At 37.4% G+C, this 14,107-nt stretch overlaps 3 protein-coding genes across 3 annotated transcripts; 2 read left to right on the forward strand and 1 right to left on the reverse strand.

Moving 5' to 3' along the window:
- Window positions 1-7,828: 7,828 nt before the first annotated feature.
- Window positions 7,829-9,682, forward strand: LOC6647266 (melanization protease 1). The gene is made up of 4 exons (XM_002070550.4): window positions 7,829-8,136; window positions 8,331-8,494; window positions 8,550-8,775; window positions 8,855-9,682. The coding sequence occupies exons 1-4, from the start codon at window positions 8,067-8,069 to the stop codon at window positions 9,577-9,579; spliced, it is 1,185 nt and encodes a 394-aa protein (XP_002070586.2). The 5' UTR covers window positions 7,829-8,066; the 3' UTR covers window positions 9,580-9,682.
- Window positions 9,683-9,754: 72 nt separating this feature from the next.
- Window positions 9,755-10,980, reverse strand: LOC6647265 (charged multivesicular body protein 3). Its single transcript, XM_002070549.4, has 3 exons — window positions 10,826-10,980; window positions 10,421-10,661; window positions 9,755-10,361 (listed from the first exon to the last, which is right to left on the reverse strand). The coding sequence occupies exons 1-3, from the start codon at window positions 10,868-10,870 to the stop codon at window positions 9,958-9,960; spliced, it is 690 nt and encodes a 229-aa protein (XP_002070585.1). The 5' UTR covers window positions 10,871-10,980; the 3' UTR covers window positions 9,755-9,957.
- Window positions 10,981-11,105: 125 nt separating this feature from the next.
- On the forward strand, window positions 11,106-13,907 carry LOC6647264 (ATP-dependent RNA helicase SUV3 homolog, mitochondrial). The gene is made up of 5 exons (XM_002070548.4): window positions 11,106-11,521; window positions 11,585-12,088; window positions 12,148-12,457; window positions 12,522-12,656; window positions 12,716-13,907. Exons 1-5 carry the CDS (start codon window positions 11,194-11,196, stop codon window positions 13,743-13,745), a joined length of 2,307 nt encoding a protein of 768 aa, XP_002070584.1. The 5' UTR covers window positions 11,106-11,193; the 3' UTR covers window positions 13,746-13,907.
- The last annotated feature ends 200 nt before the right edge of the window (window positions 13,908-14,107 follow it).

The raw sequence follows: 14,107 nt of genomic DNA on the forward strand, positions 1-14,107 counted from the left end.
CTGCACATAGTTTCCTGTTGACTTTAATTAAACATTTTATTTCCGGTACATACATACATTGCGTAGTGGTGGAGAAGGGGGACTAATATACATACAAATAAAGTTTGTTCTATACCCACTGAAGTTGGTGGTGGTGGGTGGGGTGGGTTATGGGGTGGGTCTGAAGCACTACTCAAGCACTGACTCCCACTTCTAACCTGGTCATCATTCAGCAGGCCATCCTAAATAAATTCAACCACTTGTACATGTGCATAATAAATAGACTGATATATATGTATTTAATTAACATACATACATAAGTACAGCATACGTATATATGTGTGTATGTATGTATGTACAGCATCTGCAAGTACATCAAATAAATTGAAAATAAGTAGGTACATATAATTAAATATTCGATTTTCTCGATAAGGAAAAAAAAGATATTTTTCGTGAGTTAAGTAACGTACTTTATTATTTGAAAGAAAACTTAGAACTAACTACAAAAATGTCTTATGGTTATATTTATAGCTAAATTTGGGAGCCCTTTGGTGGCGTGGTTGATATTTCGACGATTTGATTGGTCCGATTTTAAGTGCTGAGTTAGCGTTCTCACGCCTTTGGTTGTTAGGGGGACAATTATTATTTCAAGTGTTCAATTGTTTATGTTAGTTTTTATGGATTAGCGTTCATACGCTTTGGTTTTGAGGGGGACAATTATTACTTCAAGTGTTCGATTGTTTATGTTAATTTTTATGGATTAGCGTTCATACGCTTTGGTTTTGAGGGGGACAATTGTTTACGTTATGATTTTTAGGGGCCGAAATATTTATATGTTATTGGGTATTGGAGTCGGATATATGACTCCCCCATCCTAAAGAAAATAGCCTGTCCTCAGGCGGATACATTGGGATATAGCGAGGGGTTTTTCTCAGCTGTAAATATTGGAGTATCAATTTTGTTTATAATTTGGGACTCGATTTTTTCAACAATTGGGGTTTCGGTTATGTCTGTGGGACCACGATTGTTATTTGATCGGAAATGCTTAATAATTAATTTTTGTGGCATTGCCTTAAACTTATAGATTAAGTATGTAATCAAACTTATTATAGTAAGTATAAAAGTGGTTAATGTAATAGTTTGAAATGCAGTATAATATTTCGTATGTTCATTAATTATCTCTTTTGTTTGGATAAAGGAAATAGGTTCTAGCCTGGTGATATTGTTTGTTACATAAATGCTTTGGCTATAGTCAAGTAATGAGTTTATTATTGATATTTCGTTTAGTTGTAAGGCACAATCGTAAATTTTTATTATGTTATTGCCTTCTATTATTAATTCGTTGTTTACGCAATTTTGATTAAGTTTAGTTTTTGGTAGATTCCATGTTACAATTATGTTTGGTTCAATGTAATTAGTTTGAAAATTCTTATATGTCTTAGTGTATTTACAAGTGGTTGGGATTTGATTTAAAATGCCTATTATACATTCGTTAGTTTCTATTTGTTTTGTGTTTTTATTGAACAAAGTGTTGTTATTAAAATAGTATTTATCGTATGAATTTTCTGTCAAAATATTTTTATTCTCGTCTGGATAAGGAAGTATCTCAAAGATAGGGGTTTTTATTACTTCTTGAGGAATGTTTGAAATGATAAATATCTCGTTTGAACTTGGTTTAAGCCAGGTGGAAGTTTTTGTATTCAATAGTTTTTCCGAATTAACATGACTTAAGTGATTATGTTTTAAAAGTTTTGGGTTAAAAATTCCTAATCTAGTGAGCTGCATGCCCATTTCTATGTCTTCAATGTATTCTGTGAAATGCTCAAAATTAAAGATTAGAACTTCTAATCTTACTTCTTTTTCTTTTTCTTCCCTGAGGCTGTTTATTACTTCTAAACCTTTATTAACAGTGTCTATTACGTAATTTAGTTCGTTTGCTTGTACGCTATTGCTTTCAAGATTATTTATTTTTTCTTCTAATTCATCTTTATCTTCCTGATCAAGAGTACCAAAAAGATATTTGTATATTGAACCAATTCCGTTAATTAGTCCTCGTTTGTTACGTTTTACAATGTGTATTCCATTAATTTCCCTACTTAGTTTTTCTGTTAAGTATTGAATATGGATTAGGTTTTTAAATTCTTGTGCTTGTTGCATTAAATTATTATATGTAATGTCTATTAGAGTTAAATTCACTTTTAAATAATGATATTCAAAGTTTGTCGGTAAATCCATGGTTCCTGTTTTAAATATTAAGTAACCGTTTGGTGCTTTTACTGGGTTTATGTCAATGGATTGACTGCATGTTGATTTTAATGTTAAGAATAGCATGATGTATAAAAAAGTCATCTTGAGTTGTTGACCTGTAATTAATTAATTGTCGTATTTGCTTTTATTAACTTTCTTTTTCTTCTTGAATTTTGATTTGTAGTGTGTAACTTTTTGTCCTCTATTTCTTTCTTCAAAATGTTTCTCGTCTAACTGATTTATTTCTCCTGTCTTTTTGAATGGATTTGTCGTTTTTGACTTTACTAGTGGTGCTTGTTTAAATCTAGTGTCGATTTCGAAGTCGTGTCTATCTTCGTTTAAATTGTTTATTTGATGTATTTTTCTTGTTTGGGTATTATAGTCGGGGGATCCTGCATAGATAAAAATGTCCGCTGGTGTTCGGTTAGTTGTTTTATGTCTCGTCTTATGGTTGTATACGTAGAGAATTTTTTCAAATTTAAGTAATTTATCTTCGATGTCATTTTCACTATTTATAATTCTGAGTTTTTCATTTACTGTTTTATGGAATCTTTCTACATCTGAGATGCCGTTTTTACTTGATGTGATTTCTAACTTTACATTTTCTTCTTGTAGCCAATTTTTTAGTGCTATACACAGAAATGCTGAATCTTTGTCTGATTTTATTTCTATCGGTTTGCCCATTTCAGTAAATACTTTCATAATTGCTCTCTTGGCTTCTAACCAATCTCTAGACTTTACTTCTACAAGTGTTGCAAATTTCGAGTAAATGTCAATGCATGAGAGGAATTGTAAATTGTCGATCATGTAAAAGTCCATGACGTATTTTTCTCTGATATTAAAAAGTTCTGGTGTTATTTCAAAAGTTAGTTTTGTATTTCTATTTTCTGTCTTTGCGATATTGCATACTGAGCATTCATTAATAATGTTTTGAATTAGGTTTTGAAAATCGGGAAAATAATATTTTTCTTTAAACAAATTAATCGTTTTTTCAATTCCTGGATGTAATAGTTCTTTATGTTGTTTTAGGATTATTTCTTTAAATTGTGCAAACGTTTGAAGGTCCTCTAACTTAATGCTAGATTTCGAGGTTTTTGTATTTGCGTTTGGTTGTATTATTTCGATAAAAGCTTGTTGGAATATGGGAAAATCTTGTTCATTATGAAAATATAGTACAGTGTTCTTACTGCAAAGATATCTTATGATTATATCCCTTGCGTAAGCATTGGTCATTTCTTTGTATGTTATTTTTATGTTTGTTTTGTAAAAGTAAGTTGTTGTTTCTGCTTTGTCTTCTGAACCTCTAATGAATTCTATTTGTCTGTTGTAATAATTAATGGGTCTTTCTACTATTGGAATGTAGTTTTCATTATCCTCGTGAGCACTATGTATTGTAGCTGCTGTGCTTTCTGTTGATCCTAAAAAGTTTTCATCTATTTTAACTCTGGAAAGGGCATCTGCTACATGATTTTCTTTGCCAGGTAAATATTTAATTTTGTAATCAAACTCATTTAGTCTTACTTTCCATCTTTGAAGTTTCATATTTGGTTCTTTTATATTGTTGAGCCATACTAAAGGCTTATGGTCGCTTAGAATCTCGAACTTTCTACCGAAAAGGTATGGCCTAAAATATTTAGTTGCCCATACAATAGATAGTAATTCCTTTTCTATGGCTGAATAATTTAGTTCGTGTTCGTTAAGTGTTCTACTACCATAAGAAATAGGTCTATGGTCCTGTGAAAGGAACGCACCTAAAGCTATGTTGCTGGCATCTGTGGTTAGGAAAAATGGTTTTTTGAAATCGGGATATGCAAGTATAGGATCATTCATAAGGAGATATTTTAATTTTTCAAAGGATGAAATATAATTTGGGTCGTTTATATTTATTTTAGCTCCTTTCTTTAATCCTAGAGTTAAAGGTTTTGCAATATGTGCAAAGTTGGGTATAAATTTCCTGAAGAATCCGCATAATCCTAAGAATGATTTAATTTCTTTTGGAGTTTTGGGTATCGGAAAATTTTGAATTGCTTTGACTTTATCTGGGTTAGGTTTTATACCTTCTGTTGTTATTATATGACCAAGGAATGCAGTTTCCTTTTTCATAAATTCGCATTTGTCAAGTTGGAGTTTAAGATTAGCTTCCCTTAGTTTGTTAAATACCTTTCTGAGTGATAGTATGTGTTCCTCCAATGAAGTGGAGTACACAATGATGTCATCCAGATAAACAAGGCAATCCTTATAAATAAGGTCTTCCAAAAGATTATTCATGCATCTTTGGAATGTTGCCGGGGCATTTTTAAGACCAAATGGCATACGTGTGTATTCGTAATGGCCATGTTTAGTTGAGAAAGCTGTTTTTGCAATAGATTCAGGATCCATTTGAATTTGATGAAATCCCTTAGCTAAATCAATGGTGGTAAAGTATTGGCATTTTCCTAGTTTGTCGAGAATTTCGTCCATGACTGGAATTGGAAATTTGTCGTCTATTGTGACTTCATTTAGATTTCGATAGTCAATGACTAATCTGAATTTTTGTTTCTTGGAAGCATCTCCCTTTTTTGGGACGATCCAAATGGGTGAACAGTAGGGGGAATTCGATTTACGAATGATACCCTGTTCAATCATTTCATTTATTTGTTTGTTGACTTCCATATCAAATGTTTGGGGATATTTGTATGGTCGTTTATAGATTGGGTCCTCATGTTTTGTATGAATAGAGTGCTTTATTGTACTCGTGAAAGTCAAATTTTCACCTTCGCGATACTGAATGTCACTGAATTCGTACAAGACCTTTTTTAATTTTTGAGTTTCTTCGTTGTTTAAATGGTCGAGTCTATACTCATTACTTTCTATTATTTCGTTTTCAATCGCAAAATTTGTTTCCGGGTCCCTTTCTGTGGGTGGGTCCAAAACTTCTATGTTTTGTTCTTCTTCTATTTCTTCAACATCTCTAAAGTAAAATGTATAGTTTCCTAATTTTGCGTATTCTTCTTCATAATTTATTTGTGCTTTGCAGGCTTTTAGGAAAGTTCTGCCTATCAACATGTCGTATTTATTTGAAAATTTATGGATATAAAATTTTTGTTCTGTCGGACAAAGTTTGCTGGGTGCAAGGAAAATAATTTCTTTTAGTTCTACTGCTCCTTCAATCATGTGAATTTTGGAATCTCCTAAATAGGTTTTGAAATTAAAAAAGTTTTCGGACATTATATTGATTGAAGAGCCTGAATCGACTACACATCTCAAAGGTTTATTGTTCATCATTATTCTGATGAAGGACTTGTCTCTATCTCTTCTTCCGATTGATCCGAGGCATTCTGATGAAAATTTTCGGATGTATCCATTTTGCTAATTCCACTATTACTTTCTCTTTGCCTTTTTGTAGGCTGGTTTGCTACATTATTCTTTGAATAGTTGTTTTGCTGTTGATTATTCATTGGATTTTGAGCCCTGTCAATATTTAATTTCTGTTGAAATTCTTGGAATAGTTTTTGGTTTGGTATTGTATCTGATTGCTTTGTTTGAGACGGAATTGTACTATTGGGTACAAAAGTTTTTCCACCTTTTTGATTCTGATTTTGGCTTTGATTTGACTTTCTTATTTCTGTTATACTATTTTCGTATAACCCTTCTCTTTGAGCTACTTGCTTCAATTTACTGACTGTGGTTATATCGTATCTAGCTAATGTCATGAATAGTCTATCGGGTAATTTTTTATTTATTACGTCTTTGATGGTGTTATTTAACGCGTTTGTATAGAGCGCGGTGTTATTCGCGTCGTTTTCTAGACTTAATTTGTTTGTTATAATGTAAGACTTATCTTCTAATTCGGTGACGAACTTACGAAGATTTCCTGCGTAGCTGGTGTTGTAGAGGCGTCGCAAAAGTTCCTCACAGGGGGTCTGCGTTTTTAGTTCGTTGATAAGGAGTGTCCTTAGCTCCGGCCAGGTGTTAGATTGTCCAATTTGTGAGAGTCGTTGTGCTTCTCCGGTAAGCTGCATCTCAATAGCACTGAACAGTATGTTGTGCTGCCTTATATCGTTGGTTGGATATAGGTGCATAATAAAATCGATCCTCCTTATAAACGACGTCAGATTTTCTGGAGCTCCATCGTAATTTGCCACCTGTCTTAATGAAGACAGTGCTTGGTTGAGGTGGGCTTCTGTGAGTTCTACAGCCATTTTATATCTTTTAAATTTTTTGATTTTTCTGGATTTTAGTGATGGTTTGTTTTGTTTTTTTTTTTTTGTGTTTTAGTGATGGTTTGTTTTGGTTTTTTTTTTTTTTTTGGGTTTTAGTGATGTGTTGTTTTGTTTTTTTTTTTTCTGGGTTTTAGTGATGTGTTGTTTTGTTGATCTTCTGGGTTTTTTGTGGTGTTTTGTTTTGTTAATTTTCTGGGTTTTGGTTATGTTTTATTTTGGATTTTGGTTTTTTGTTCGCACACAAGTTGGCGGTTTTTGTTCCTCAATTGGATTTAATAGTTGTAACACACAGTTAATATTTTCGCGCACAGTTGGCGTAAATATTTTTCTCTTTGGTTGCAACGCACAGTTGATACTTCCGCGCACAGTTGGCAGAAAATATTTTTCACTGTTGAGCACTACCCGTAAATTCTTGATGTCGGATCGGAAATTTATTTTGTAGTGATTATTCACTAATTCTATGTAACGCACAGATAACAGTTCTACACGTCGCACGGATAGAATAACAGTTCACTACAATAGTTATTCACCAGTTCTATGTAACACACGGATAACGATTCTATATGTAACACGGATAGAATAACTTTTTTTTTCCAATCCTACCGACTGCGCCAATTAAATATTCGATTTTCTCGATAAGGAAAAAAAAGATATTTTTCGTGAGTTAAGTAACGTACTTTATTATTTGAAAGAAAACTTAGAACTAACTACAAAAATGTCTTATGGTTATATTTATAGCTAAATTTGGGAGCCCTTTGGTGGCGTGGTTGATATTTCGACGATTTGATTGGTCCGATTTTAAGTGCTGAGTTAGCGTTCTCACGCCTTTGGTTGTTAGGGGGACAATTATTATTTCAAGTGTTCAATTGTTTATGTTAGTTTTTATGGATTAGCGTTCATACGCTTTGGTTTTGAGGGGGACAATTATTACTTCAAGTGTTCGATTGTTTATGTTAATTTTTATGGATTAGCGTTCATACGCTTTGGTTTTGAGGGGGACAATTGTTTACGTTATGATTTTTAGGGGCCGAAATATTTATATGTTATTGGGTATTGGAGTCGGATATATGACTATATGTATGTTTGTATATACGAAAAGAGCGAACATGGTGGGGGGGTAGAGAAAAAAAATTGAACTCAATCGACTTGTCTGTTGCAGCAGCAGCAACAGCAGCAGGCACTGTTCAAGTGGATGGCTATTAAAACGGGCCAAGACCTGTCAGCCTCAAGTGTAGAAGAGAAATGAAATCATCGGTCCATTCAAGCGGAAATTGCGTTGATGATGCTGACGATGCCAATGATGTACATGTAGATGTAGATGTGGATGAAGAAAACCGGCAAGAAGAACTTCTAGTTATTTAGCCTGCAATCAAGTCTCTCTCTCTCTCTCTCTCTCACTCTCTTCTACAGCATACGAGCTTGAAAGAGCAGCTTCTGGTTAGGTTCAGTGAGGCTGATAAGCCCAGACAACGTCCAGTTCGATCGATTATTTTTTTTCAAGTTGTATATTCGACTCTCCCAATCAGTTGTATTCTGACTTGCGAACGCAGGCGCACGACCAAGCGCTTAATTAATTCAAACAAATAAATTATATTGTATATACACATCCACATATATATATATATATATGTATATACAATGGAGCTAAAGCTTCAATTTGGTTTTATTTTGATAGTGGTGCAAAACATATGGCTGTATAATGCCCAAGGTAGGTAGGGAGGCAAAACAATTGGGTTATCAGCACTGAACTTGACCCAAACGCTTTGCTATCTATGTATGTGTTTTGTTTGTTTAATGGAGAAGTGAAGAGGAGTGGAATGGGATGCAGCAACAAAGGTCGCTGTACTCTGCTCTGATTGTGGTCTAAATCTAATCTTTGCTTTTATCTAATTCCAAATGCAGAAATCTTTGGTTATTGTACCACACCCGGGGAGCAGAGTGGTTCATGCATTTATCTAAGGGAATGTGATTATCTCTTTGAACTAGTACAAATGCAGCCAATCTCGAACAGCAATCGCGCCCTACTTCAAAATAGTCAATGTGGCTATAGAAATGGTCAAGTTCTGGTATGTACATATAATAAATATTCCTTTTAGATCCTAACTCAAAATAATTCTACAGATTTGCTGTGCCAATAGTCGGAGGCTGCCTCAGTCTGGGCCTGTGTGGGGCAATCAGGGTCAACCACCTGCACCCTCACCCACCACACCCAGACCAAAACCATTTAATTCCAAACTATTGCCACAGGCCCCAAATTGTGGCGATAACTTTGGAGATCGTATTGTTGGTGGCGTCACAACACGCAAAAGAGAATTCCCCTGGCTGGTTTTGATCGAATACACAAAGCGTAAGTAAATTCCATTGGGATTTTCCTCAAACACACATATATACACATATATTGTAATCGAGTGTTTCCCTTATATCAGCTGGCAATGTAATTGGTCACAATTGTGGTGGTTCCTTGATCAATAATCGTTATGTAATCACTGCTGCCCATTGTGTGAATGCCATCCCCAGGGATTGGCGACTAACTGGAGTTCGTCTTGGTGAATGGGACACAAGCACAAATCCCGATTGCACTAAAGAGAAGAATGGCCGAGATGATTGTAATGATCCGTATGTGGATAATCCAGTCATTGAGAAAATAGTCCATCCAGAGTATTCAGCAAGTTCACGAGATCAATTGAATGATATTGCCTTGCTGCGTCTGAGAGATCCTGTGACCTATACAGATTTCATATCACCCGTGTGCCTGCCCACCCAAGCAAAGCAACGTGATGAAATCTTCTTGGGACGCAAAATGGTGGTGGCCGGTTGGGGTCGTACCGAGACGAATGCCACAGCCCAGTTTAAATTGAAAGCTGAAATCGAGGCGGTGACATTGAACGAATGTAATCGTGTCTATAATAGTCAGCGTCGCATAGTGACAAGCTCTCAAATCTGTGCCGGCGGTGTGGAGGGTATTGATTCCTGTCGCGGTGATTCCGGCGGCCCCTTGGTGCTGGAAGAGAACTATGACGGTTATGCCAACTATTATTTAACGGGAATCGTTTCCTATGGGCCAACTCAATGTGGCCTTAAGGATTTCCCTGGAGTTTATACAAGAGTTGCTGCCTATCTTGATTTCATTGAACGCAATGTCAGACCTTAGATCCCAGATCTATTTTGTATGCCTTTTTTTTGTAACTCAAATCGAACTTTAATATACAAAGTAAACTATACAATAAATAAAATGTAACTTTTTGTAAAATTAATGTTAAGACAACTGCACAGCTCAAAACAATTTGAACTGGAACACTTTATACACTAGAAAAACAAAAAAAAAATAGCGGAAAAGTGAACCAATTCGATTTTTGACGATCATTTTGGTTTTTTTTTGTAATTATCGAGGGCAGAGTGTGTGGGTGGCTTTAGAATTTTGGGAATTTTCAACTGATGAAAAAGGTGTGGGTGGTCTAGGTGCTACGAATACAATCACATGCCTAAATTTACTTTTCACAACTGGGTCACCCATTTGATCCCATGATACTTATGAGCGCAATGAGGCCAGTCGACTTTGCATCTCCTTGAGATCCTCTCCTTCATCCTCATCATCGTCGTCAGCCACAGCCTCGGCAACTGGAACGCGCGCCGGTGTCAATGTGGATGCAGTTGCTGGTGTAGCCTCTGGTGGCAATGGAGCCTCTCCCAACTTGCCGTCCGTAATTTCCCATAACACTTTGTCCACCTCCTTGGCAGCCTCCTCTTCCAATTCCTCGGTCTCCTCAATCGAATCCATTGTCTCGTCCAACATCTCTTCGATTATACCCGCCTTCATCATTTCCTTGGACATATCCCGCATTATGCCCGCCAATTCTGGATATCTAACAAGATTCTGCATGGCCTGCATTACCTCTGTGGACTTTTGCAGTGATCCAGCCACACGCAAGGTAGCTAAAAAGATAAATATTGTGTGACAATAGGAATTAAGTCTACCTTGGGTTCTCACTTACACAACTGATTCTTCATTTGCATCTGTACGGAATTGAGGTGCGCCTTAGTCGTGTAAATGCGATTGACGGCCTTGCGGGCATTAACTATCTCCTTGGCTAGAATGACGCAGGTGTCGCGATCACTTTTCTGAGCCGCCTGTTTAAGCGATCTCTTAACTTTCTCCTCCTCCCGTTGTATGCTGCGTATTTGTCTATCAAGCTGGTTACCCTCCTTTCGAATCTTGTGCGTCCACTCTTGCACCTACACAACCATGATGACAACGTTGACGACGAGAGAAAGAGAGAAACAAAAGCGTATTAATTTTCGGGTTGAAATGAGGTGACATCATTTAGAACAAACAGCACAACAATAATTTATATTTTGTGGCGCTGGCAAAAACATCTGCGATGTTACCGTTACATTACCTGTTCTTTCGGATCTTTGCTGGGAGTTTTGCCGAACAAGCCCATTGTTGTGAATGTCGTGGGGGTGATTCTCTTTAATTAATTGTACACAAACTTGTATTTTTGTATATTGTTTAACGATCCGAATTCGTAGTTGAGATGTGAGTCATTTTTGTTTTCGTTTGCAAATTGTCGATAATTATCGATTATCGAATTAAACGTATCGATAGATAGTAACATTTTACATATGTAGAATAGTGCTGAGCAAACTATCGCTAGTGGTCGCATTGCAAATTATCGATAGTGCCAGCTCTAATGTGGATTGTTATATCAGAGAGTCGGAGGACACACGTTTTTCTTTTAATTTCAATTTGTTCAATTAAAATGCAATGCAAAACACGCGGCGATCCATCAGCCTGATCTATACTGTGCAGCAATGGCATTGGCATCGTCTACGGCTGGGATTGGGCACAATTACGGACGTGCGTGCATTGCACCGGTCGGCGTTTCACCTCTCTCGAAAGAAACATGAGTCGAATGTTGTCAATGTTTCCACACTGTTTAAGCCCGTCCAGGTGGACGTTAACCCCGCCGATTCCGAAGACGTAGGCTCCGAGCTGGTAGGCAAGCTGGAGAAGTCCGAAATCCTAAAGATTCTAAATAAGTTCACCCAGCGGCGTGAGATCAAATCATTGTGTAGCGAGAATGGATTGGACTGTGAGTTAAATATAGACTTCTGGTAGCCAACTTCCCCTTAAACATTTCCTCTGACCTTTGCAGCCTATTTGCAGCAACAGGCGTTTGGGTCATTTCGTCGTTATTGCATTGAGGCTGAGAATCTACCTGTGGATCTGCATATAATCTTTAGCGACATTATGCAAGGAGCCGGTCACATTGATGATATATTCCCATACTTCCTGCGGCATGCTAAAACCGTCTTTCCCCACCTCGACTGCATGGATGATTTGAAAAAGATCTCAGATCTCCGGCAGCCTGCCAATTGGTATACCAATGCTCGCGCCATTACCCGCAAAATTGTGTTCCACGCTGGACCCACAAACTCTGGCAAGACGTATCATGCCATGGAGCGGTATTTAAGTGCCAAAAGTGGCGTCTATTGTGGACCCCTCAAGCTGCTGGCCACAGAAGTTTACAACAAAGCGAATGAGCGTGGTACACCATGTGATCTAGTCACAGGTGAAGAGCGTAAATTCGGCATCAGCGAGAACTCACCAGCCAGCCATGTGGCCTGCACTGTCGAGATGACATCTGTAAACACACCCTGTATGTGCATTTTTCTCCTTTTTGATGGCTTTAAATACCTACAACTTTGCTTCTCCTAGATGAGGTGGCCGTCATCGATGAAATACAACAGATACGAGATCCACAACGTGGTTGGGCCTGGACTCGGGCATTTCTGGGACTAATTGCCGATGAGGTGCATGTATGTGGCGAGGCTGGCTCCTTAGAATTGCTGGAGAAGATCTGCGAAACTACTGGCGAAACAGTCGAAGTGCGTCGCTATGATCGTCTTACAGAGCTCACCGTTGAGAACACTGCATTGGGATCACTTGATAATGTAAGGCCTGGAGATTGCATTGTCTGCTTTAGTAAACACGATATTTATACTGTATCGCGAGAGATCGAGGCACGGTAAGTCAAGCCAGCAATTAACCACCCCTTCTCTTCCTCAATAAATATTCAAATTCAATTGCAGCGGTAAAGAGGTGGCTGTCATCTATGGTGGTCTACCACCGGGAACTAAACTCGCACAAGCAGCTAAATTTAATGATCCGGAAAATAGCTGCAAAGTAATGGTAGCCACCGATGCTATCGGTATGGGCTTGAATCTGTAAGTGGACTCTGATTATTCCTTGCATGTGAAATAATGGAATTTATTAATCTTTGCAGGAGCATACGCCGAATTATCTTTTACTCCCTAGTCAAGCCGACACTAAATGAACGTGGCGAGAGGGAAATTGATACAATTTCTGTGTCGGCAGCACTTCAAATAGCCGGACGTGCTGGCCGTTTTCGCACACAGTGGGAGCATGGCTATGTCACTGCCTTCAAGGCGGATGATCTGTCGACACTGCAGAGGATTTTAGGCCAAACACCAGAACCCCTGAAACAAGCTGGTTTACATCCAACTGCCGATCAAATTGAATTATATGCCTATCACCTGCCCAACTCCTCGCTAAGCAATCTAATGGACATTTTCGTCAACCTTTGCACAGTGGACGACTCTTTATACTTTATGTGCAACATTGATGATTTTAAATTCCTAGCCGAGATGATACAACATGTGCCTTTGCCTCTCCGTGCGCGTTATGTCTTCTGCTGTGCGCCGATTAACCGAAAGATGCCTTTCGTTTGCTCAATGTTCCTTAAGATTGCCCGCCAATATAGTAGAAATGAGCCAATAACATTTGATTTCATCAAAAGGAATTGCGGCTGGCCTTTCAAATTGCCAAAAACCATATTGGATTTGGTTCATTTGGAGGCGATATTCGATGTAATGGATTTGTATCTATGGTTAAGCTATCGCTTTATGGACTTGTTCCCAGAGGCAGCCAGCGTGCGAGAGGCACAGAAGGAACTCGATGAGATCATCCAGCAAGGTGTATTTCAAATAACACGTCTACTTAAGAACACAGAGGCCGATCAGGATGGTGACACAGTGCCAAACTATGGCATGCGTCGTGTCACTCACGTAAAAGAGCCACGTCTGCCAAGTGGCTCACGTGGACGCCTTACCGAAAGACTCCTAGCCCAAGGACTCTTGACGCCGGGCATGCTGAGTGAGTTGCGTAAAGAATGGAATGCCCAAGCTATTACCAGCCACAGCAATAACTCCAAAGAAACTCAGGAATATCAAGATAGTGACGATGAAGACAATGGGGGTAACTACAAGAAGATGAGAAGAAAGCGCAAGAAATAGTTTTAAAAAACCCCAAAACAACAATGGAAAAATAATAGTGTAAATAACAAAAGTTGTTAGAGATCTTATTGTAAATTGTTAGTTTTTAATATTATCGTTTTATTCATTTAAGTCGCAATTATGTAATATTAAAATTATTATTCTGATAATCAACAATGACAATTTAATTGTTTTTAAATTGAAAAGTAGAAATATGTTTTGTAAGTTGTATTCCAGGAAAAAATCAATCACTGCACACAATTCTCAAATATCGAATGGAGGGAGTTTTACTTTTCTACAAGAACTTGTCAAATAAACATTGCAATTTATTTGCAAGTCTTTCTTCGTCTCGCTGTGTGTTGTGTCGTTAAATGTTTTGTTTT

This window comes from Drosophila willistoni, chromosome 3R (genome assembly GCF_018902025.1).
Source record: "Drosophila willistoni isolate 14030-0811.24 chromosome 3R, UCI_dwil_1.1, whole genome shotgun sequence".
NCBI lineage: Eukaryota > Metazoa > Arthropoda > Insecta > Diptera > Drosophilidae > Drosophila > Drosophila willistoni.

Coding starts and splice junctions, on each gene's coding strand:
- LOC6647264 (XM_002070548.4), top strand. CDS start 11,194: ATGCAAAACACGCGGCGATCCATCAGCCTGATCTATACTGTGCAGCAA. Junction 11,522..11,584: donor TAGCGAGAATGGATTGGACT/GTGAGTTAAATA, acceptor TGACCTTTGCAG/CCTATTTGCAGCAACAGGCG. Junction 12,089..12,147: donor GACATCTGTAAACACACCCT/GTATGTGCATTT, acceptor TGCTTCTCCTAG/ATGAGGTGGCCGTCATCGAT.
- LOC6647266 (XM_002070550.4), top strand. CDS start 8,067: ATGGAGCTAAAGCTTCAATTTGGTTTTATTTTGATAGTGGTGCAAAAC. Junction 8,137..8,330: donor ATGGCTGTATAATGCCCAAG/GTAGGTAGGGAG, acceptor TTCCAAATGCAG/AAATCTTTGGTTATTGTACC. Junction 8,776..8,854: donor TTTGATCGAATACACAAAGC/GTAAGTAAATTC, acceptor CCCTTATATCAG/CTGGCAATGTAATTGGTCAC.
- LOC6647265 (XM_002070549.4), bottom strand. CDS start 10,870: ATGGGCTTGTTCGGCAAAACTCCCAGCAAAGATCCGAAAGAACAG. Junction 10,662..10,825: donor GCAAAGATCCGAAAGAACAG/GTAATGTAACGG, acceptor ATGGTTGTGTAG/GTGCAAGAGTGGACGCACAA. Junction 10,362..10,420: donor GCAAATGAAGAATCAGTTGT/GTAAGTGAGAAC, acceptor TTATCTTTTTAG/CTACCTTGCGTGTGGCTGGA.